Here is a 19,323-nt window from a genome sequence, read left to right on the forward strand (position 1 = left end):
CTTATTACATCCCTCCATAGATCTGCTGTACAAACTGTGTGTTTCCCTCCAATTAATGGTTGGTTGTTCCAAAAATGTTGCAGACTCTCTTTCCAATCACTGTCTTTGTGAAGCAATACAGTGAAGCCAAACGCTGGCAGACATGGACATTTCCCCAGGTCTGCTTTAGAAGAAAGTGTCTTATTTTAGTTTTCTTTGAAATGCGCAAATCGAATTTGAATAAGCTCAAATCTAGCAAAGCCTCAGGACTCCCTCATGATCTCTGGTGCCCCCTCTTAAAAGGGTCCCCATGTTAGAAACCACCAGCTGGAGTGTTATGACTTGACTTTGGGTGACACAGAATCATGGACTGTACTTGTTTATCGCTCGGTCAGATCTGTTTATAACATTCCCAATACAACACAGGCAGACAAAACTGGAAAAATAAGACCCAAACAGTATAAACGGTAATTAACAAATTTCCGGTTATTTCTCCTCTAAATCCCTCCTCCCCTTTCTCTCTGCCCTGGTTTGTGCCTCAGGCAGTATTGGAGGCACCTCTGTCCACTTGGCTTATTTTTAGAGTAATTTGTCTGCAGTGTTTTCCTTTTTAATGGTACCAAAGCCGGCCCAGTTCTGCCTATAGGGAGTAGTGCAGCCGAGGAGGTGGGTGGGTAGGTGGGTTGGTGGGACACGGGGTAGGGGGCTCCGAAGGCGTGCAGGCCAGCTGCGGTCGCTTTGATTCAGCCTGGGAGGTGAAAGCGGCGATTGAGGCGCGAGGCTGTGCCAGTTATCTTAACCTCCCACACTTCAAACGCTGGGCGAGAGCTCGTCTTGACGAGTTCCTCCCTCCCTCCGTTACATTGAGGCAAAGGAATTGAAGCGGGAGGGGAGGTGTGTGTGTGTGTGTGTGGGGGGGGGGGGGGGGGGGGGGGGGGGGGGGGCTGGACCTTCGTACGCCCTCTGAACAGAGGAGCGTTTCATTTCCTGCAAAAAAAAAAAAAAAAAAAAAGTGCAGCCAGCATTCCTGAGCACTAATGTAGAAGGAGGTGGAGGAGGAGGACAGAGAGAGGTGAGGGGAGGAGAAGAGGGGTCAAGTTGCTCCTGAATCCCAGTGTTTGTGTCGGATGGACCTTGTGAAGCTCTGGCCTGTTGCCGCCTACAACCAACCACCACGCAGGCACACACCCTTGGTGTTGCCACCAAGGCTTTGACACACACACACACACACACACACACACACACACACACACACACACACACACACACACACACACACACACACACACACACACACACACACACACACACACACACACACACACACACACACACACACACACACACACACACACACACACACACACACACACACACACACACACACACACACTGCTCGCCCCGCAGCCCCTCAGGACTCTTCCCCAGGCAGGAAGGCCGGCGCTTTTCATGTCTGCGGTGGGGGGAAGGAAAAATGCTCCCCAGGAAACTGGGTGCAGGGCCGGGCGTGCGGGCCGGCTTTGAGATCCTGGGATGAAAAGGGAGGCCGGCGGAGGTAAATAAAAGCGACAGGGGCTCTCGCTTTTCTGCGAGTGCTGTGTTCCTTTCAGTTTCTGCGCTGTGTGACTCGAGGTCGGCTCTCCTTGGGAAAGGTGGCCTCTGTCCCGTTCTCTGTTATCCACATTTGGTAAAGCGGTCTGCCGTGTGTGTGCGTGTGTGTGTGTGCGTGTGCGTGTGTGTTCAGACTTTTGAGTGCGAAGATGCAGCGAGCAGCAGGGTTCAACCGACTTCTCTCCTACAAAAACACACTTGGCTTTGCCACGAGGGAGAAGCAAACTAATACCGCTTCTTTTCCCCTCTTTCGTTTTCACAAAACATCCATCTCTTTAGTCGCAGGAGGCATCTATCCACCTCTGTCTCTGCCTCTCCACTTTGATCACCGATTCCATTTGATGCTGCTTGGGTCTAAAATAACTCTCCGCGGCTTGTCAATAACTCAGGCTAACTCTGTTGTGTTAGCTAAAGTCTTGATCACGGCCAGGGAAAACAATACTTGACAGAACCCCCCCCCCCCCCCCCCCCCGTCAAGGAGACGAGGCTACTTTAACAAGTAACATTTTTTTCACTTTGCTGTCAACGGGCAGCTGGACCTTCCCGTTGAGGTAATTATCAACAGGCCCCCCCCATGAACTCTGCTAGTTTTAACCAACTGGGTCAATGCGGCTTTCCTCAAGAGCAGATTTGTGAGAAGTCTAATTACTCTTTGTGCGATGGCTTGTCAGTGATCGGTGTGACAGATCACCACCAATTAAGAAAGTTTCCAATCCTTGGGAGCGGCCATTCCCAAACTCGACACAGCCCAGGACAATAATTCTTCTGGAACCCAACTCTGAAATTTGATTTGTCTCTTTTGCACAGAATACTACTGCACATTGTTGTACGGATTTAAGTTGAGTAAACTTCAAGTATTTCTTCTGTTTTCTGTTTTGGTCTTGCAACATTGCATTAAAGGCATTTCTGTAAAGAATAGACCATTGGCTCTGTGACACCAAGCCAGTAAAAAGGACTCCGGAGTTCCTGATGATTCAGTTTATAAGCTGCTCTTGACAAAGCTCCAACAACAACAACAACACAAAATGGGTAATATTATTGACGTGATGCCACAACTCTGTGGTGTTTGGACATTAATTCGATCGTGTACAGTCAATCAAATGTCATAAAATTCTGTATCGTCTTGGGGGGTTGTTTGGCTGTGTGGCCGCCACCAACAACCAGACTGCTGTGGTGAATTGTGGGATACTCTCAGGTTTGATGGGTTACCTCGAAGTGGTCTTTCAAATGTGTCTGAATTACACTCGACATTGGCATTCCTCCGATGCAAGACATTCGTCTTCACACTATATTAGCTCGCATTTATTTGCTCAAGACCTCAGCAGAGGTTGTTGGGACAAACCCAGAATTTTCCTTTCTTGTTTTTTTTTTTTTTTCTTTCATCGCCCACCTACAGCGGTAGCTTAAATGTCAACCAGAAGCAACACAATTGGGTGCTCGCCTTGGGGAGGGAGGGGGCAGCAAGTGAGAGAGCAAAGGGAGGAATGAGCAAAGACGAGTGTAGCGCTGCCAGCTGGGTCACAGCAACCCCTGTGTTGGACGAGATCAAAGCCAGACTGGCCCACATCCTGTCGCTGACCTCTGACCTCCTCTGTAGTTCAGTGCTTGGTTCAGCGCCGCTGTAAAGACCGCCATTGAATCAGCTGGAGCAGACAGGGTGAGAAACTTCTGACTAATTGTGCGACTGGTGATGACGGATGACGTTAGGCAAGTTTTTTTTCTCTCTGCCAAAAAAGACAGAAGATTGAATTTGATATACTTGCTTATGACATTTCTGTCACTTTCATGTGGGTGTAAAAAAAAAAAAAAAAAGACGTGATCAACAAGGCTGTCATTCCTCTGAAACTGAGCTTTACTTATATTGCGTGCACACAAACCCACACAGACATACATACCAATTAATAATGACTAAGCAGCCATTTCAGGTACTTATTCTCTGTTGGTAGCAACATTGAGTCAAACCTGCACTTGCACAATATAGAAATCTGAAGGTTTTCCTCTCCTCTGCTCCAGTGAATCTCTGGGTTTATTTTCAAGCATTTATTCTGACAGAATGTGTTATTGCAGTCCGTTTGCACTCTAGTGCAAAAACAAAACAAAAGAACATGGGTGATGATGAATTTCTGTTAATGTCTTCAGGCTTTAGCATTTTTAGTGTGTAAAGCAACACAAGGAACATTAAAAAAAAAAAAAAAAAAAGTGTGTGAGTTACAAAATCTTTTGTCATCCAGTGCAGTTTGTTCCTCGTTGAACCCGGATATCACGATGAGACACTTTGGAGTCCGTCTGAGTCAACCTGTTATGTCTGTCTGCTCTCTGGGTTGCATGACGCAAGTGTGAGCAATGTTTTGGTGCGACATGAGCGTGAGCCTCATTTCGGTATCTGTGTGGCTGATCGAAATCATCTGTCTTGTTTCTCCAGGAGGAAAGCGGAACAGTTTCTCCACATGCAAAGCAAAGGCAGCAGCTACGGGCCCTCTGCTCGAGATGGAGGCCTGTTAAGATTCCATGAAGACCCTTGAACCTCCAAAACGAAGCCTCCAGTTCTCAGAGGAACCCAACCCCCCCCCAACCCCGTCCGCTTCCTATACTGACAACCCAACCCACCCCCTCTGACCCGTAGGTCCAGGCCACTTACTCCCTTTCCTTTGTCACAGTCGCCACCGTCACCAAAAAACGCTTCACTGTTGAACTGTAACCTGAATCTGAAGGCGCCTGCTGTTGAGACACTGAACTGAACAAGACAATCATGTTTGGTAGGAGCACTCCCATGTAACCGCGATCTCTCACTTGAAAGCATCGATTTAACGTCCGCGTTTCGTCAAGTTTCCTTCCTGAATATCAGCTTTACTGCAATCCGAGGCACTGCACTGAAAAACAGCAGCAATTGTGATGTGCGCACAAACTCCCGCCCCCACCCCTCCCTGCACCGCCCAAACACTCCTGTTGCCTGTTACTAAGTTATTTTTTTTTAAGTTATTTGTCACCTCAGTTCCTTTGTATAGTTTATTAGGCCCGACATTGACTCCCTCCACACCTTCCCCTTCTTTTCTCTCTCTCCATCTCGCTCTCTTCTTTCTCTCTCACTGGATTTTTGAGACCATTTGGCGTTTCGCCCAACTGACCAAACACCTCTTTTTAGACTGCACTAAGGAAGATCGAGGGATCTCATCTCACCCTAGAAACGTCCTCAAGATGCCATTTCAGTTTGTCGCTGACCAGTTGGCGCAAAAATGGATCAACACTTTGATTTGCTTTTTAATTTAGACTGAACTTTATTTTGAATGCTTCTTTTGTATCTTGAACTCTTGTTTAGATTTCTTGGTGTATATTTTAGTGATTTATGTTGTTTTGTTCTTTTTAATACTATTTTTTTTTTTTTTTAAATATAGTGGTATATATGGAAATAAGCTTTGGACACAGGAAAGCCATTTTTCTTGTTGAAGCGTCTTGCAGAAAATTGAAACTTAAGGCTTCTTTTGATAACTATTTGTAACAAATAGTGACCTCGAGTCTTGCTCAGATGTAAAATAATGCTCAGTATGTGTACTTTTTAAAACTGTCAGGATATGTCAATTTTCTTGGTATTTTTGCAGGCAACATTAGGACAAAGGCGAGAGTGACAGCTCAAGAGGCCTATATTTTATTGTTCTAAAACATGACAAATGAAGCAGATATATATATTTACCCCAGCACTTGACAGTCTTTCTTTTATTGCAATGGACCTTTTGTCTTTTTCTCTCTGGTAGCTAATAGTGTGGTCTTTATCCATGTTGTTTATTCCATGCAAACATCTCTGTAACATTTTGATTTTGATGCTCTATTTTAGTATTACTTGATGAATTCCTTTTTTTATTATCATAATTTTTGGGTCACTGTCATCTTGGTGTAGCATTTTGCTTCCCAAGGGGTCATATTTGAACGGTTTCGACATGTTTTGTTTTGTTTTTTTAAAGAAAAATAAAAAAGGCACCATTGGCTCATTTGATCACACGTGTGGTGGGAAGTCCAGAGCTGGATGTGCCAGATCTAACAGCATGTGTGTGGTCATTGGAGGTTACAGACTGTGGTGACACACGGTGGTGTGACACAGGTAGAACAGGAACTGGGAGTCAGCTTTTATGTTTGTGGAAGCTTCCAATACGGAATGAAACTAACAAATAAAATGGAACAGAACTACTTTATTGATCCCACACATTTACATATTGCTACAATCATCATATATAATAATCTTTGGTCATGTTGGAGTATGGCTTGAAAATGGTTACTATTTGTAATGCTCACTGGCTCATAAAGAGTTAAGACATTGAAAACCAGTTCGTTTACAGATTTGAGACCCCATTACAAGTAAAACAGCGCCACCTTGTGTTTATGATGCGTTGGACGTCACAGTTTCCATCGCTGCACTTTGATGAGAGTGAGATTCTGTATTAATGTGTGACATTCTAGTTATTTTGAACCCACGAAAACCAACGGGTCTTGTCCACCTCATAATGTTCCAGATTTTATTCATGAAAAACCTTTTGGGTAAAACCCTGGATTATAGGAGGTATGCTGCATCACTGATGGCACTATTGTATTGTGTGAAAACTGGCTTTGGGTTTTTTTCCCATTCACATTTGTGAGTTTGCATGTTCTCCCTGCTCCCTCCAGTTCTTTGAAGCATCTTCCCACAATGCATGTCTACCTCTACGTTGTACCTTACCCTTCATTAAGCGAGAGGAATTAAAATATTGATGGTGTTTATAACCCATGACTATTTTTACCTGCTGAAGGAAAATGTGAATTTTCTTTTAAAAATGTGTTTATTATAGCGCTTTATGAAACACAAGTGGGCAATTTGTAACTTTTAAACACATTTTTTGGAAAAATGCAGTTGGGGAGAAAAAGCAGACTCTACACAGAACTCACCCTAATAACTGCACTCAATCCAATAATAATTCTTAATGTGAGTGTGATAACCACTAAGCTTAACCAGCCTGAAGGGAAATATAATTTATTAAAAGAAAAGTTGCCATAGAAGACAATGTGTTCGGATGTGATGCGAAAACTTTCAGTGTACATATTCAAAGAAGGGAAGTATCAGTATTGAAGAATGGACTTAAAGGGTCATTATTTCTGTAAATCTGAAAAACAAAAACTAGGAAATGTATATTTCAATTATTTTTGGAGGCCGTAATAAAGGGGAAATGTGTTTTTATGTTGGAGGAGGCGCTTTCTGCTTCTCCACCATGGGTACTCACTTCAGTATACATGTATATATGATGGGCTCAATGTGATAAAAAGCACATACAACCAGATTATATTCACTTAACAGAGGCAGCAGAGACTGCACGTCATCAAACTTGCGGAAGGTGTTTTACTAGTTGGTTGCTTGTGGATTCACGGTATTGCCCAATATTCTCATTTGTTGCTGCACAAACGAACAAAATAACATTTTTTTTGGCTTTTTTTGCAGTTTTTCTTGATTTGGTACATCCAATTAATAAACTGATTTTAGTATTCCAGTGTAAAGAAATGAAGCTGAATCTTTTAATGTCAGCTCATCAGTAGCTGTTCATGCTTTCTGTCCATTTGATCGTTTGTTTCCTTCTTAACAATCTGAAAAGGGAATGTCTAGCACGTGAGGGGAAAGAAAAAGTCTTACAAACTTTATTTTCTAACACACAGGCTCTTTTCAGTTTAAAACTCAACATATTACCAAAATGAAAAATGTTTCACAATTCCATCACTTTAATACCATGATTCAACTTGAAATATCTGGAAATTATTCTATATTATTGTTTGTTTGTGCGTCTTGGCTGTGAGTGGACAGAAGTCCCACTGGGGGAACCGGAATGACTATATGTCTGCAAACCTCTGCTTCTGGTGGGTTTTTTGTTGTTATTTCCACATTTCATAACATTGGAGGAGTTAATGTCATGAGAAGTACACATGCCAAATGCTGTCAGCTGTGGTTAACTGATGCCCGTAAACAAATTACCCACATCTGCAAAGAAGTCAAAACGTTTTAGTGTGACAATGAGAAGAAACCCCAAGTTCTTTGACAAAAAACAACCTTTGATTTAATTACATTTTTTTTTTTTACACATTCGGTGACGTCCGGGAGACAGGGGACGAGAGAAAAAGACGATGATTTTAATGTAATATTCACAGGCACTTTTCAGTTATAAGCTTTCATTTCTTCGCTCGTTCACATCTACTTGTACTTGTAAAATCCTTCTCCTGTCTTCCGGCCAAATTTGCCTTCTGCGACCAACTTGTTCAGCAGTGCGTTCGATTCAAACAGTGGGTTGTGGGGATCCTTTTCACACCAACCTGAAGACACGCGAGCAAAGGATTAAAACATCTGACAGTGCTTATGCGTTCAAACACTTCTCCCGGATCGTTTTCCGTGGTTTCACTCACCGTCGATGATGAACTTCATAGTGTCTAGTCCTACATAGTCGGCCAGCTCAAAGGGTCCCATGGGATAACCAGCACCGAGTTTCATCGCGATGTCAATGTCTTCTTTAGAGCCATGACCTGATGAAAACAGAATTAGACCCATAAAGAATAGGAATTCGATCTCAGCCAGATGTATTGATGTGACGGGTAAAAGCACCTCTCTCATGCAAACGGATCGCCTCGATCATGTAAGGAACAAGGAGACGGTTCACGATGAATCCCGGTGTGTCCTACAGGAAGAACACATGAGGAACTGCGAAGATTAATGTCCCATAAAGAGGCAAAAACTTGTGCTTAAAAAGACATTTTGGAAAGGTTTTCACCAGCAGATCTTTTCATTCTACTCAAAGTTTTACTTTTATATTTAAAATACATTTGAGGACATAAACTATTTTACTTTCACTTACGGTAAGCAACCACAAGTCTGTTTTCAAGTATCTTTCTCTACTAATGTTCAAAATCAATAAGTTTACGCCTGCTTTATTTTTAAAGCATCAACAAAACTGAACGACACAATCCACTACTGACTCACCGTGTACTGTGAGACACTTCTCAGTGTTAGACGCTTCTCAACGATACTCAATGTGATCACAATGCTTTTGCACACCTTACAAATCAAATGACATCAAGCACACGTTTACCTTGCAGGACACTGGTGTTTTACCAAGGACTTTACTGAAGCTCATGAGGGAATCAAAAGTCTCTTGGCTCGTCGACGAGGTGGCGACAACCTGCAGACAGAAAAACATGAACCTTTTTAGATTTTTTTTCAAATAATCATGCATTCCTCATTATTCTCATTCCGTTAGACTGCAAAAGCAGCAACTCGCACAACAAAAGTACTCAGTTTCGAATGGTTGCAGAAGACAGAGCCCCGGCGCAGTAACACAGATGATCTGGAATGGCATCTTTTTTTTTTATATTCCTTTTTTTCTTCAACTAATCTTAAACTTGTATAAAGTGTGCGACATGCACATTTTCTTTCATGAAAACTTTAAAAGCCGTCGTCCGCTGCAGGAGAGGTGGATTCCTGAATTCTCTACAGCGCAACAAGGGAAAGATTCTCGGAACGTGATTCTGAGAACATAAGCCTCGGTCCCACTGCACAGAAAGTAGAAAGTTGACGGGACGGAACGGCGCCGTTCGGGGTTTATTTTGTTCTCACTGCAAACGTTGTGGACTACAACCGAAAGAACGGTGACCAAGGGTCACCAGCTGCACGCCCTTTTAAACTACACACTGCTTTTTTGACCAACTGCTTTGAAATGGTCCCACGACAATGTGTAACAAAAGCTTTGCTTTTAGGCGTAGCGGCCCGTCACGTTGCCACGCAGCGGGGGCTGAGGCTGTACAGTCCTGCACAAAATACACAAGTACTTCTACAACCTTGTAACATTGTTGGAAAATGACTTTTAGTCTCTTCCATTCTATCAGTGACATTGATTTCCTGCATATTGAATTGTTCCAGTATTGTTCTCTAAAAACGAAGGAGGCCTGACCTCCACCAGCTTCATCATTGGCACCGGGTTGAAGAAGTGAAGGCCGCCGAATCTGTCCAGTCTGCTGGTGGAGCTGGCGATGTCAGTGATGGGCAGGGAGGAAGTGTTGCTGGCAAAGATGGTGTGTCTAGAAGACACAAGATGCCACAAGACAGCAGTTATTAATAAAACTGGAATGTGCTTTTTTTTTTGGCAGTGTTTCTTTTCATTGCTTCTCAAAGGACTCATCACACATGTCTTGGTCTCAGATGATTAGAACGTTCTGGATGTGGGAATGAGCTTGTTTAAAACTGAACAATCGTCGTGTGCTGTACAGTGGATTGGACGCGAACACTTCAGAAACGTGTGGCTGCCATGGAAGCCTTGCTACGCAGGCTGTGTATCCAACAAATTGGTTGAAAAGAAGTACGAGTCATTGCTTACGCTGGCGCCAGCTTGTCAAGCCGACCAAAAAGATCCTGTTTGATTTGAAGGTTTTCTACAATGGCCTCCAGCACGAGGTCAGCGCTCTGCACGACGGACCCCACGTCCGTTGAAATCGCCACATTCTGCAGGACCTTCTGGAGGAACTCTTCTCCTGCCTGAAAAACAAAGAAAATACAATACTGGTTAGTTACCATGGCAACTTGCTCAGTGAATCTGACCTGTTTATCCATGTCTCTTTCCTCCCACTTAAATCCAATGCACATGTTCAACATGTTTTCTCACATTACTTTCTGATTTTTCTAAACCTGCCTCCTGTAACAGATCCTCGGTCGTTTAAGTTGTTTGTTCATCCACTGCATCTCACCTCCGGTTTATCGGCAAACTTCTTCTTGACCACTCTTTTCAGACTCCCTTCAATTCCTTTCACAGACTTTTTCAGGATGTCTTCAGACGTGTCCACCAGCGTCACCGAGTGGCCCGTTGATGCAGCGACCTTTGGAAGAGAGAAAAAATAAAAAAAAAAGACTGTATGACTGAAAACAGTCCAGGTGATCGGTAGCAAGGATTGTTGAGTCCGAAATTACACTCCGGTTTGAGTTGAGGTTTGGAGCAGGACAGTCTTTCCAAGATGAGCTTTTTTTTGCACAATCCTAATGAAGTTAAATTAACTGATGTGGCTGAGTATAGGAGAACTGTGCACTGTGCATGTAGAGACCATTGCTCTGTACAACTGCTCTCATGTTAACATGAGATAATAGTCGGTATCTTATTGTGTAGGGACAGTAATAATTAGTAATTGCACTTTGACGTAAAGCACCACTGACTGCATGTGGATGTGACCTCTTCATCAGTTAATACAAAACTTTTATAGCACGTATTAAGCAAATGGACATATAATCTAGTCTGTGACTGTAGCATGTTTTTAGTGCTGCTAATGGTTTGCAATGAAACGCAGCACCTCAAAAATGTACAATCTGGAATATTTTCATGCATTTAAAATCAATCCAGCATCCAATATTTAGCAGAATGAGTCACAATGTGAATTCATTGACATATGTAGGTATGCTCACTAAAATCAGCAAGGTGTCTGACTCCAGGTCTAGTCTTGCATTACAAGTTTGCATCACAAGATGGCGTAGTCACTCAAAGAAGATTTTAGTTAATAGGTAGTTAATTTGTAACGCAACAAAGGCTGAAGGGCTTTGTTATCGCATGGTGATGTAAACCGTATGATAAGCAGGTTTTCATAATTTATCCACTGGATCCCATTTGGATCTTTGTAGCTCCCAAACAAAAAAACAAGAGACTCTGGAGAAGGACTCAACATTGCCTCCTAGTGTAGATCAGAGGCATGTCTTCACTCCTGCATTGCAGCTCTTTAAAGAGACCGATTACAAATTAATGAAAAGACTGTCAATATTGAAACTCCAGCTCAACTTGCAACTTTCAACCAAGACTGTACAAGTTATGACGGAAGCGTGATTATGTTACTCACGAACAAGGTGATGGAAGACTTACAGGTTTGTAACACCAATTTACTTATTAACCCTGCTGGATAAACAAATAGGCAACAGCGGCAGGACGGAAAAGCAGAAGGCTCAAACTTAAGAGTTCAGTGAGTAACTTTATACAAAAATCACATACACGATTTAAATGTTTTTAAATGGACTCATATTCGCTGGATAGACCCAGACACTGCCAACAGTTCCCAACCCAGTGACATCCTGGAGTTAGTAAGTGTATATCAGACAGCTCTCAGTGAGGAAAGCGTGTTCGCCTTAGGTTGCTACATTGCTAAGCTAACCCAGAAGCTCTTACTTGTGCGATTCCTGCTCCCATCTGCCCCCCGCCGATGATCGTGACCTGTTTAATGACCACATTTCTGACGGCCGTAGACGAGAAGCCTCGGATGAATTGGCGTGTGAAGAAAGCCATGGTGGTGTGTGTGTGTGTGTGTTCGAGTAGAAGTGTTGCAGCGCTGCAGAGCTCCGTGCCCGTCACGGGAACGCGCACTGTCACACCGGAAGTAGACTCTGCAGTCGATTCTTCATCAGCAATGCGTTTAAATCAGTTTGTTGTTGAGTGAATTGGCGATTATATGAGCCTTTTATCCTTACTGATGGCAGGTTATTTAGTTTGTTTATATATGTTTTATTGTTTCATGATTTGGACACTTGGTGGCAGGTACAGGTTATATATGTAGAGGGCACTGGTCACAGGAAGAGGATGGCACAGGTAGGGTGAGAGCAAACAGGTTTAACCAGACCAACAGAACAGGAACAAAACTATGACTCTAATGATATGAGGCAATAGCAATTGGTCTTGTGGAAGTGTTTATGATTTAAGATGGAATATGTCAGACGGACAGTGTCTAATGAGCTAAGCAGCGTAGTATTTCTATCATGTGTCATTATGTTTAAGTTCTTATATAAAGGTCCTTCCTCCAATTCAATAATGGTGTGGTCATTTACAAACACAGTAAAGACAAATATACAAGTCTCTTTAGGAAAACACTGCTATTTTCATCATTTGCTTTAAACAAATAAACATAACTTCAATTACAAGAAGACTGACTGGCAATTCAGTTGTTTGCATTGGTTCATTCCACACTCTACCTGTGCAGCAATGACAATAAATGGATACTGGACCACTAAAGAATTGTCATTACAGTAATATATCAGCGGGACAACCCCAGTGTGTCTGACCACTTTTTTATGGCATTGCATTTCGCTTATAGATTCACTGCAGTGAAGTCAGTGAAGTGAACCATCTGAGTCTAACTTGTTTTGGGTGCACTTCCCAGCGGTTTGAATGACTTGAGACCTTGGACTGTTGATTTTTGATTCATTACAAAGATTTAAATTATTAACCTGTGTGATTCAGAAACCAGCGCCAGTCAAGTAGACAGTCGATTCGCCACTCAATTTCCTGAAGGGCTGTGCATTATGGAAGCAGAAAATCTAGAGATCCATTCACTCTCTTTTTTCCGTGTGTGTGTGGGTGTGTGTGTGTGTGTAAGTCACAATGTGTGCTGATGATATTGGAAAATAGCATGTCTGGGGTTCTTTACTCTTTATGTTGCCACCAAAATATGGCGAGTAAAGAAGCTTTATCCAGTTTCAGCTTACAGAGTCGCCTCAGTCAGCCTCAGGCCACATGTGAGAAAATGCAGATTATCGACAAATAAATGGTCCACAACAGGATTAAAACAGAAAGACAAGCAATGTATGTGTCCCAATAGCAAAGAGTCATAAATCACCCAACAAGCATGTTGTTGTGGCGGGAAGCCCAAACCCTTGCATAGGGACTGGAAGAACATGCACACCTCACACTAAAAGGTGTTCTTCTTGTTGACCCACTTGTGCGAAATGTGTGAAACTAATCACTCGGCGGAAAGGAAGACTGCATTGCAAAATGTGTTCTACATTTTTGTAGGCCTGCATGAACAACTAAGAATGTTAAAAAGAAAGAAATAGATAAATCTGTTGAACAATCTAATAGACACTGATGTGCCACTTCATTAGATACACGTGTGCAGTATAATTTGTACAACATCCATGCCAAAACTCCCCATCAAAAACAATAAGCCGATTATTATTTTCTCTTAAATTCTGCACTGTGTGGAATTTCAATGCTGTTTAATGTCGAAATAGCAACGGGGGGAAAAAAACAGCTTTTATCTCACTATTTGCAACGGATCAGAATCTATTCCTTAAGGTGTTTCACTCAAGAAACAGTTTATTTATAATCAATTGTAAAAACTCATCAAAGTGCACCTTTTTTTTTTTCGCTTCAGCTTTGCGCGCCCCCGCGAGGGGGGAGGGACCTTCTTACCTAGCGGACAGAACTCAGCGTAACATCGGGCCGTGGAAGGACACGCCGGACTGACACTGTGGTGGGCGGTCACGTGATCAAGCAGACGCTTGACGACCTTTCGCATAGATCCACTGCGCCCAGGGTGAAACATTGTCTGAGGTAAAGTCAAGTTCCTCAGTCTGTGAACCCGCATAAAAAGTCAGGACACATCTCTGACTGAAACACTGATTAATTCAATGTCTTCTTCTTCTTCTTCTTCTACAAAGTCACTTTGTGAAGCAATTTAGATGTAAATGCATACATCAGGCAATGTCATGGTTTTATTGCGAATTTGTTATGAAACATACATTGTTGCTTCACTGTAGGTGAAGGTGTTCAAGCGCAACAAGATTTATAACGTTAGTTTAATTTCTGTAACTCTCATTTGCCCCTGCTATTTATACTAATTTCCTACTTTGGACTTAATCCCTGCTTCAGCAGGCATATCTTGGATAAATTCAACCATTCACACATGTGAAGAAAACATCTATTAGGAGTACTTTAAAGTTCAGGCTCCTGTTTAAAAAAAACAACAACAAAAAAGTCCATGAGCTTTGGTTTTGAAAGAATACACATTTTAGCTTCCCCCATTATAAAGACATGATTAAATGTGGAGGACAATTGTGTCATGTATCTCTTGAAAATCCTTTCAAGAAACAAAGAATAAGTTATACATTATATCATGTATAACTTACATGTTACAAATCTTATGGAAACAGATTTTCTGCTTGTTCTCTCACTGTAAAATCCTTCATCAGCAATCAAAACTATATTAATTTCTCCCAAACTGTTGTATCCAGTCCAAATCTTTACTTATTTATGGTTCTTATAGGATTGATTAAAGCCTGTTGACAGGAGACTCATAAACAGCCACCCTGCGGCTTCTGGAAAGCTTTATGCCTATTCCGTAAAAATACTATTAAAAAAAAGTACAACAATGGCCTCTGCTGGTGTAAAACAACATGACACTCCAGGATGTGTATTTCTAAAAAAAATTCCCACAATTCTTGGGACTGTGGGAAGACACAAGGAAACATACAAAACAAGCACAGAATTAAACTGGGAATACTGCTCACCATTACTCCAGTTTTGAAAGCAAATAGTGATATTCAGTTAATTCAAAGTTTTCTATTGTTCATCCTCCATCATGGACACAGTATAAAAGACAAAGCAGCAGTAACTGATACAGGGGATTTGTGTCAGTAATAAAAATATTTGTATAGAATAGGTCTTGTATTTATTTGTTGTGTGATTAAAACAATAATATAAATAGTGAATATCTGGAGAGAGGAAGACATACATGTCTTTACTACAAGAATTTCCAATCATCAATGTAAGAAAATAAACTATCTATCCATGGTCTATATATACACTATACACTTTTTCCAAATCGCTGTACAATATATCTAAGCAAACAATGATAAAGTGACAAAATATTCATTAATATATTCATCTAGTCATTTTTTACACCCACTTAATCAAGAGTAGAGTCATGGAGGTTTAAAACCATCTCAACTTCACACAAGTTCACTTAAAGGTCCAATATTATATATTAGACATTTTTCCAACAAGTTCACATCGATGTCAAAGTCCAACAACCTTGTATTCAAAGTTTATTGCTCCAAAATGTGGCCTTGGTCCTGAATTTCAGCCAGTCAGAAAGTGGTTATTTCCTGATTTGCCTGTATGAGCACACATTGGCTAAAACGTGGAGCAAGCAAATGAGGGAGATTCTTCACTTGTGGAGTCTCATACACAGGCTATGGGGGCACATTACTATTAGAAAGCACATTTTGCATAATATGGGACCTTTAATATCTTTGACATTTTAAAAGGCATCATTCAAAACACATTTTATACTTTTAAAATACTTTAAACTGAAGAATAAACACTGTAAAAAAACAAACAAATGTGGACATGTTTGAGAGCCCTTTAGTATTAAAAAGCACCTTGTTTATAGAGAATTGCTTTCACTATTCAAAATCCTAGCACTCACACACACAGTGAACGGAGAGGGGGCCAGAGTCAGGCCGAAGCGCCCCCGCAGGTACGGAGGGGGCTTCCCCTCGGGGAGTTTGAATCTGAACGCCTGCAGTAAAGTGGTCACTGTCAGGAACAGCTCCATCTTTGCCAGCTGTTCACCCATGCACACCCTGCGCCCTGAAACACACAAAGAAGAGATATCATTAGATCCCTGGTGTGTGTGTGTGTGTGCCACTAAAATAAGTTATGTAGCAATGATTTGATCATGCGATGTAAATGAGAGAAAATAGCGCACCGATCCCAAACGGTATGAAACACTCTTTCCTCAGCAACTTTCCCTCGTCGTCCAGGAAGCGCGCCGGGTTGAAAGTGTCTGCGTCGTCCCACACGGTGGGATCTCGATGGACAGACCACAGGTTGGGCACCACGACAGTCCCTTTGGGAATAGTGTAGCCCCTGAACCCTGAAAGAAACAAGTGTCTGATGACATGCCTGAAAAGGGGGAGGAGCTAGTTGGTAGGAGGTGGTTGTTCGTTACGTGTGGTCTCGGAGGCCATGTGAGGAATCGCCAGTGGAACTGCCACAGTCAGCCTCTGCACCTCCATGATGGTGGCCTCAGTAAATGGCAGGCTTCCTTTATCGGTCAGAGATGGGACTCTATGTCTGCCCACTATGTCGTCGATCTCTGTTTGGACTTTTTCTTAAATCAAAAACAATGCAATCAAAACAATGTTAGATCCATATTTTTTTTCTATAAAGGAAAACAGAGAATAAAACAAAACTTTTTGTAAAAGAATGCAAATATAAGAAAAATATGAATTCAGTAGAATAGTTTCTGTTATCTGCACTTTAGTCAAGCAGAGCAATGGGTTAAAATATGAAATATGTTGTGATTAACAAGGTTGCAAAATGATGGGAGAAGTGGCTGAATGCCTAAATTTAGCAAAATACGTTGTACTAAAACCAGATAGTATTACAGAATATAGCAGATTTTCCACTTCCTGTTTTCTGTAAGAGATTAACTTCAGTAAAAATCAGCTCTGCCAGACTAAATACAATCTAATATGTATTAATGTCATGATTATAATTAGTGATTCACATAGTGAATGGTGTGTGTGCGCGTGCCTTTACCTTGGATGTCCGGATGTAAGACCATGTAAAGCAGAACCCACAAAACTGAATTTGTGGTTGTATCAGTGCCGGCAATGAAGAGATCACCAACTATATAAAAAAGATAATCCTCGGTGAAGCTGCTGTCCACTTCCCCAGCAGCTTGTCGGCCCAACATCTCTATCAAGTACATATCTGCCAGATCCCTCGGATTGTCGGCATCTAAAGTCTCACGGTGCTTCGTAATGCTCCTCTTCAGAAACACCGTCATGTCTTTCTCCACCTGCCTCAACTCCCCGAAGGCACCGAAAGGCCAATAGTAGAGCAGCGGGAAGACATTGATGAGGACGGCGGGGCTGTTCACGCAGATCTCCAGCCCGCGCTCCATCAAGTCCAGCATGGCGCGGAACTCGGGGTCCTCGTGATGGAAGCGCTGACCCAAGATCAGTGAGCAGATGACGTTAGACACGGCGTTGCCGATCAGCGGCGCCAGGTCCACGCCGGCTCCTCCCCGCTCCTCATTCAGCCGCATCAGCTCTGCTTTAACGGTAGCCAGGCCGCGTTGGATACAAGGCTCCAGGCTCAACTTCCCCAGGCCGAAGTTCCGGAGAGTGGTGTGACAGAACTTCCTCTGTTTTCTCCAAACTGGCCCATAAGGTGCAAAAACTATGCCTGAATTCAAATGTGAGCAGAAGCAGAATGGGTTAAAGTTCAGGTCAAGAGGTTCAACAAAGATAGGGTCTTGTTAAACTTTAACACAAAAACAGGACAGAGGGTGCGTTTGTAATACTTCCAGACTAAGGGTTTTAAATATTCTAGCTGATATTGCTAATATAAATTATTGTGAACTTGAATCCACTCGATTTCTCTGCTTCACTAATTTTGGTAGATTGTGGTGAAATGCCTGTTAGCTTGATTCAAAGTTTACTTATAAAAATGGTATAACCACTGAGTATTATAAAAAAAATACAACTAATTATCAAATGAAGATTTTTGTGAGGGATGTTCCAAATATTAAAGTGAAATAACGTCTACCTTTTGGAAGGTAGAACATATCTTTCTATACCAGAGCAGGGCCGTATACAGCTTCAGGTCTTTGGCCGCTCTTTACTTGTTGTTACTGTGTTGAAACATTACAATTCTATTCACCATTAACAGACAAAACACACAAGAATATATAGGAACTTGTGCAAAACAGGAAAGGTAGCTTATCAAAACCATATAGCAAACTGCTTTCCCATTAGAGATACACAATATTATAACAGACGAGAAATTATGAGAAAACGTGACTCTGTCAAGTACAATTAATTCCCCTGCTCAATAGTTTTGTATATTGTAAATCAATGTTAGTGTAAATCGTTACGTCTGTATTGGGTGTTTGGTGGAAAATCAATTTTAAGAAGCTGGTCCGAGTTGATCTGGGATCCAAATTAATCTAGAAACTGCTTTGTGGTCATATGAAAGCCAATTATTCCACTGAACTGGGTTAGACCCTGAAACAGTTTAGGAACAATGGCCCCACATTGTTACGGGTACAAACTTTGGGTTTGAACGTGCACTTGTCCTTGTTCACTGTTTGCACCAATACGCACATGCGATCATAGTGATTGACTAAAAAAAACAACAGAAAAACGAATGTATTAAAGAGATATATTTTCACCACGTGTGCACAGATTGAGGTGACACCTGAGCGCGTGCGCATTATGTAAACAAAGCGTGACCAATATCCTCCTCCACGGTCAGCTCACCTTTGCGCTTCGTCATGATGCTGATCGCGGGGATGTCTGGTCTGTCGGAGAAAACCTCCGGGTGGTTGGACAGGGCATCTCTCACAGCCTCGTAGCCGTTCAGCACCACGACCAGCTGGCTCCCGATGAAAAGGCTGTACACGTCTCCATACGCCTTGGCGAGTTCTGCGAAGGCATCCACGGGGTGCAGGTCGGAGCGATCAGCCTGCCGCCCGAGCCTCCTCCGGATACAAGACGGGATAAGAAACCCTCCGAGATTCCCCACCACTGGATACGGTCTCGGTCCCGGGGGGATATTCTTATAAAAAATCCACCGGTTCCGATAATAAACAACGACATGATACACCACAAAGAAGGCTGTGAACGCCAAAATGTTTCCCCATGACAGGAGAGGAAAGCACAGATGGCCCAGCCAATACAGCGGCATCATAGTGTCTGAGGTAACTTATATAAACTGAGCGAGGTTAAAATAGTTAGAATACATTTCTAGGTTTAATTTACCATCACGCTGTGCGGCGTTGGAGCGTATTTAAGACGCACGCACGACAGCTCTTCCTGTGTTGTTGTGAAACAGTGGCAGTCCTCGTTCCCCGTTACTGACTTCCTATTCGCTGACAGCGCTTGCCCTCTGCTCTGATTGGTCCGTTCAATTAGGGGGGAGTGGT

The 19,323-nt window shown here is 42.4% G+C and overlaps 3 protein-coding genes across 5 annotated transcripts in view; 1 reads left to right on the plus strand and 2 right to left on the minus strand.

The window, feature by feature from the left end:
* Positions 1-5,578, plus strand: part of lef1 (lymphoid enhancer-binding factor 1) — a 44,514-nt gene extending 38,936 nt beyond the window's left edge. For all 3 annotated transcript variants that reach the window (XM_080519820.1, XM_080519821.1, XM_080519822.1), the window contains one exon: positions 4,013-5,578. The gene's annotated coding sequence lies outside the window, so the exon portion shown is untranslated. The remainder of the gene's footprint in view (positions 1-4,012) is intronic.
* Positions 5,579-7,600: 2,022 nt separating this feature from the next.
* hadh (hydroxyacyl-CoA dehydrogenase) lies at positions 7,601-11,953 on the minus strand. The gene is made up of 8 exons (XM_080519877.1): positions 11,781-11,953; positions 10,327-10,455; positions 9,960-10,117; positions 9,537-9,663; positions 8,679-8,768; positions 8,195-8,267; positions 7,999-8,115; positions 7,601-7,908 (listed from the first exon to the last, which is right to left on the minus strand). The coding sequence occupies exons 1-8, from the start codon at positions 11,895-11,897 to the stop codon at positions 7,790-7,792; spliced, it is 930 nt and encodes a 309-aa protein (XP_080376003.1). The 5' UTR covers positions 11,898-11,953; the 3' UTR covers positions 7,601-7,789.
* A 3,159-nt stretch (positions 11,954-15,112) lies between these two features.
* On the minus strand, positions 15,113-19,186 carry cyp2u1 (cytochrome P450, family 2, subfamily U, polypeptide 1). The gene is made up of 5 exons (XM_080519773.1): positions 18,659-19,186; positions 16,932-17,582; positions 16,339-16,500; positions 16,096-16,263; positions 15,113-15,977 (listed from the first exon to the last, which is right to left on the minus strand). Exons 1-5 carry the CDS (start codon positions 19,086-19,088, stop codon positions 15,772-15,774), a joined length of 1,617 nt encoding a protein of 538 aa, XP_080375899.1. The 5' UTR covers positions 19,089-19,186; the 3' UTR covers positions 15,113-15,771.
* Between the last annotated feature and the right edge of the window lie 137 nt (positions 19,187-19,323).

This window comes from Blennius ocellaris (assembly GCF_963422515.1).
Source record: "Blennius ocellaris genome assembly, chromosome: 3".
Lineage (NCBI taxonomy): Eukaryota > Metazoa > Chordata > Actinopteri > Blenniiformes > Blenniidae > Blennius > Blennius ocellaris.

What these genes read in the sequence shown, in the direction of transcription:
- hadh (XM_080519877.1), bottom strand. Translation starts at nt 11,897, where the DNA reads ATGGCTTTCTTCACACGCCAATTCATCCGAGGCTTCTCGTCTACGGCC. An exon ending in CAATGATGAAGCTGGTGGAG is followed by an intron (nt 8,769 to 9,536) that starts GTCAGGCCTCCT and finishes TTCTGTCTGCAG; the next exon opens with GTTGTCGCCACCTCGTCGAC. An exon ending in GATCCGTTTGCATGAGAGAG is followed by an intron (nt 8,116 to 8,194) that starts GTGCTTTTACCC and finishes TGTTTTCATCAG; the next exon opens with GTCATGGCTCTAAAGAAGAC.
- cyp2u1 (XM_080519773.1), bottom strand. Translation starts at nt 19,088, where the DNA reads ATGATGCCGCTGTATTGGCTGGGCCATCTGTGCTTTCCTCTCCTGTCA. An exon ending in CATCATGACGAAGCGCAAAG is followed by an intron (nt 17,583 to 18,658) that starts GTGAGCTGACCG and finishes ATTTGAATTCAG; the next exon opens with GCATAGTTTTTGCACCTTAT. An exon ending in CATGGCCTCCGAGACCACAC is followed by an intron (nt 16,264 to 16,338) that starts GTAACGAACAAC and finishes TGTTTCTTTCAG; the next exon opens with GGTTCAGGGGCTACACTATT.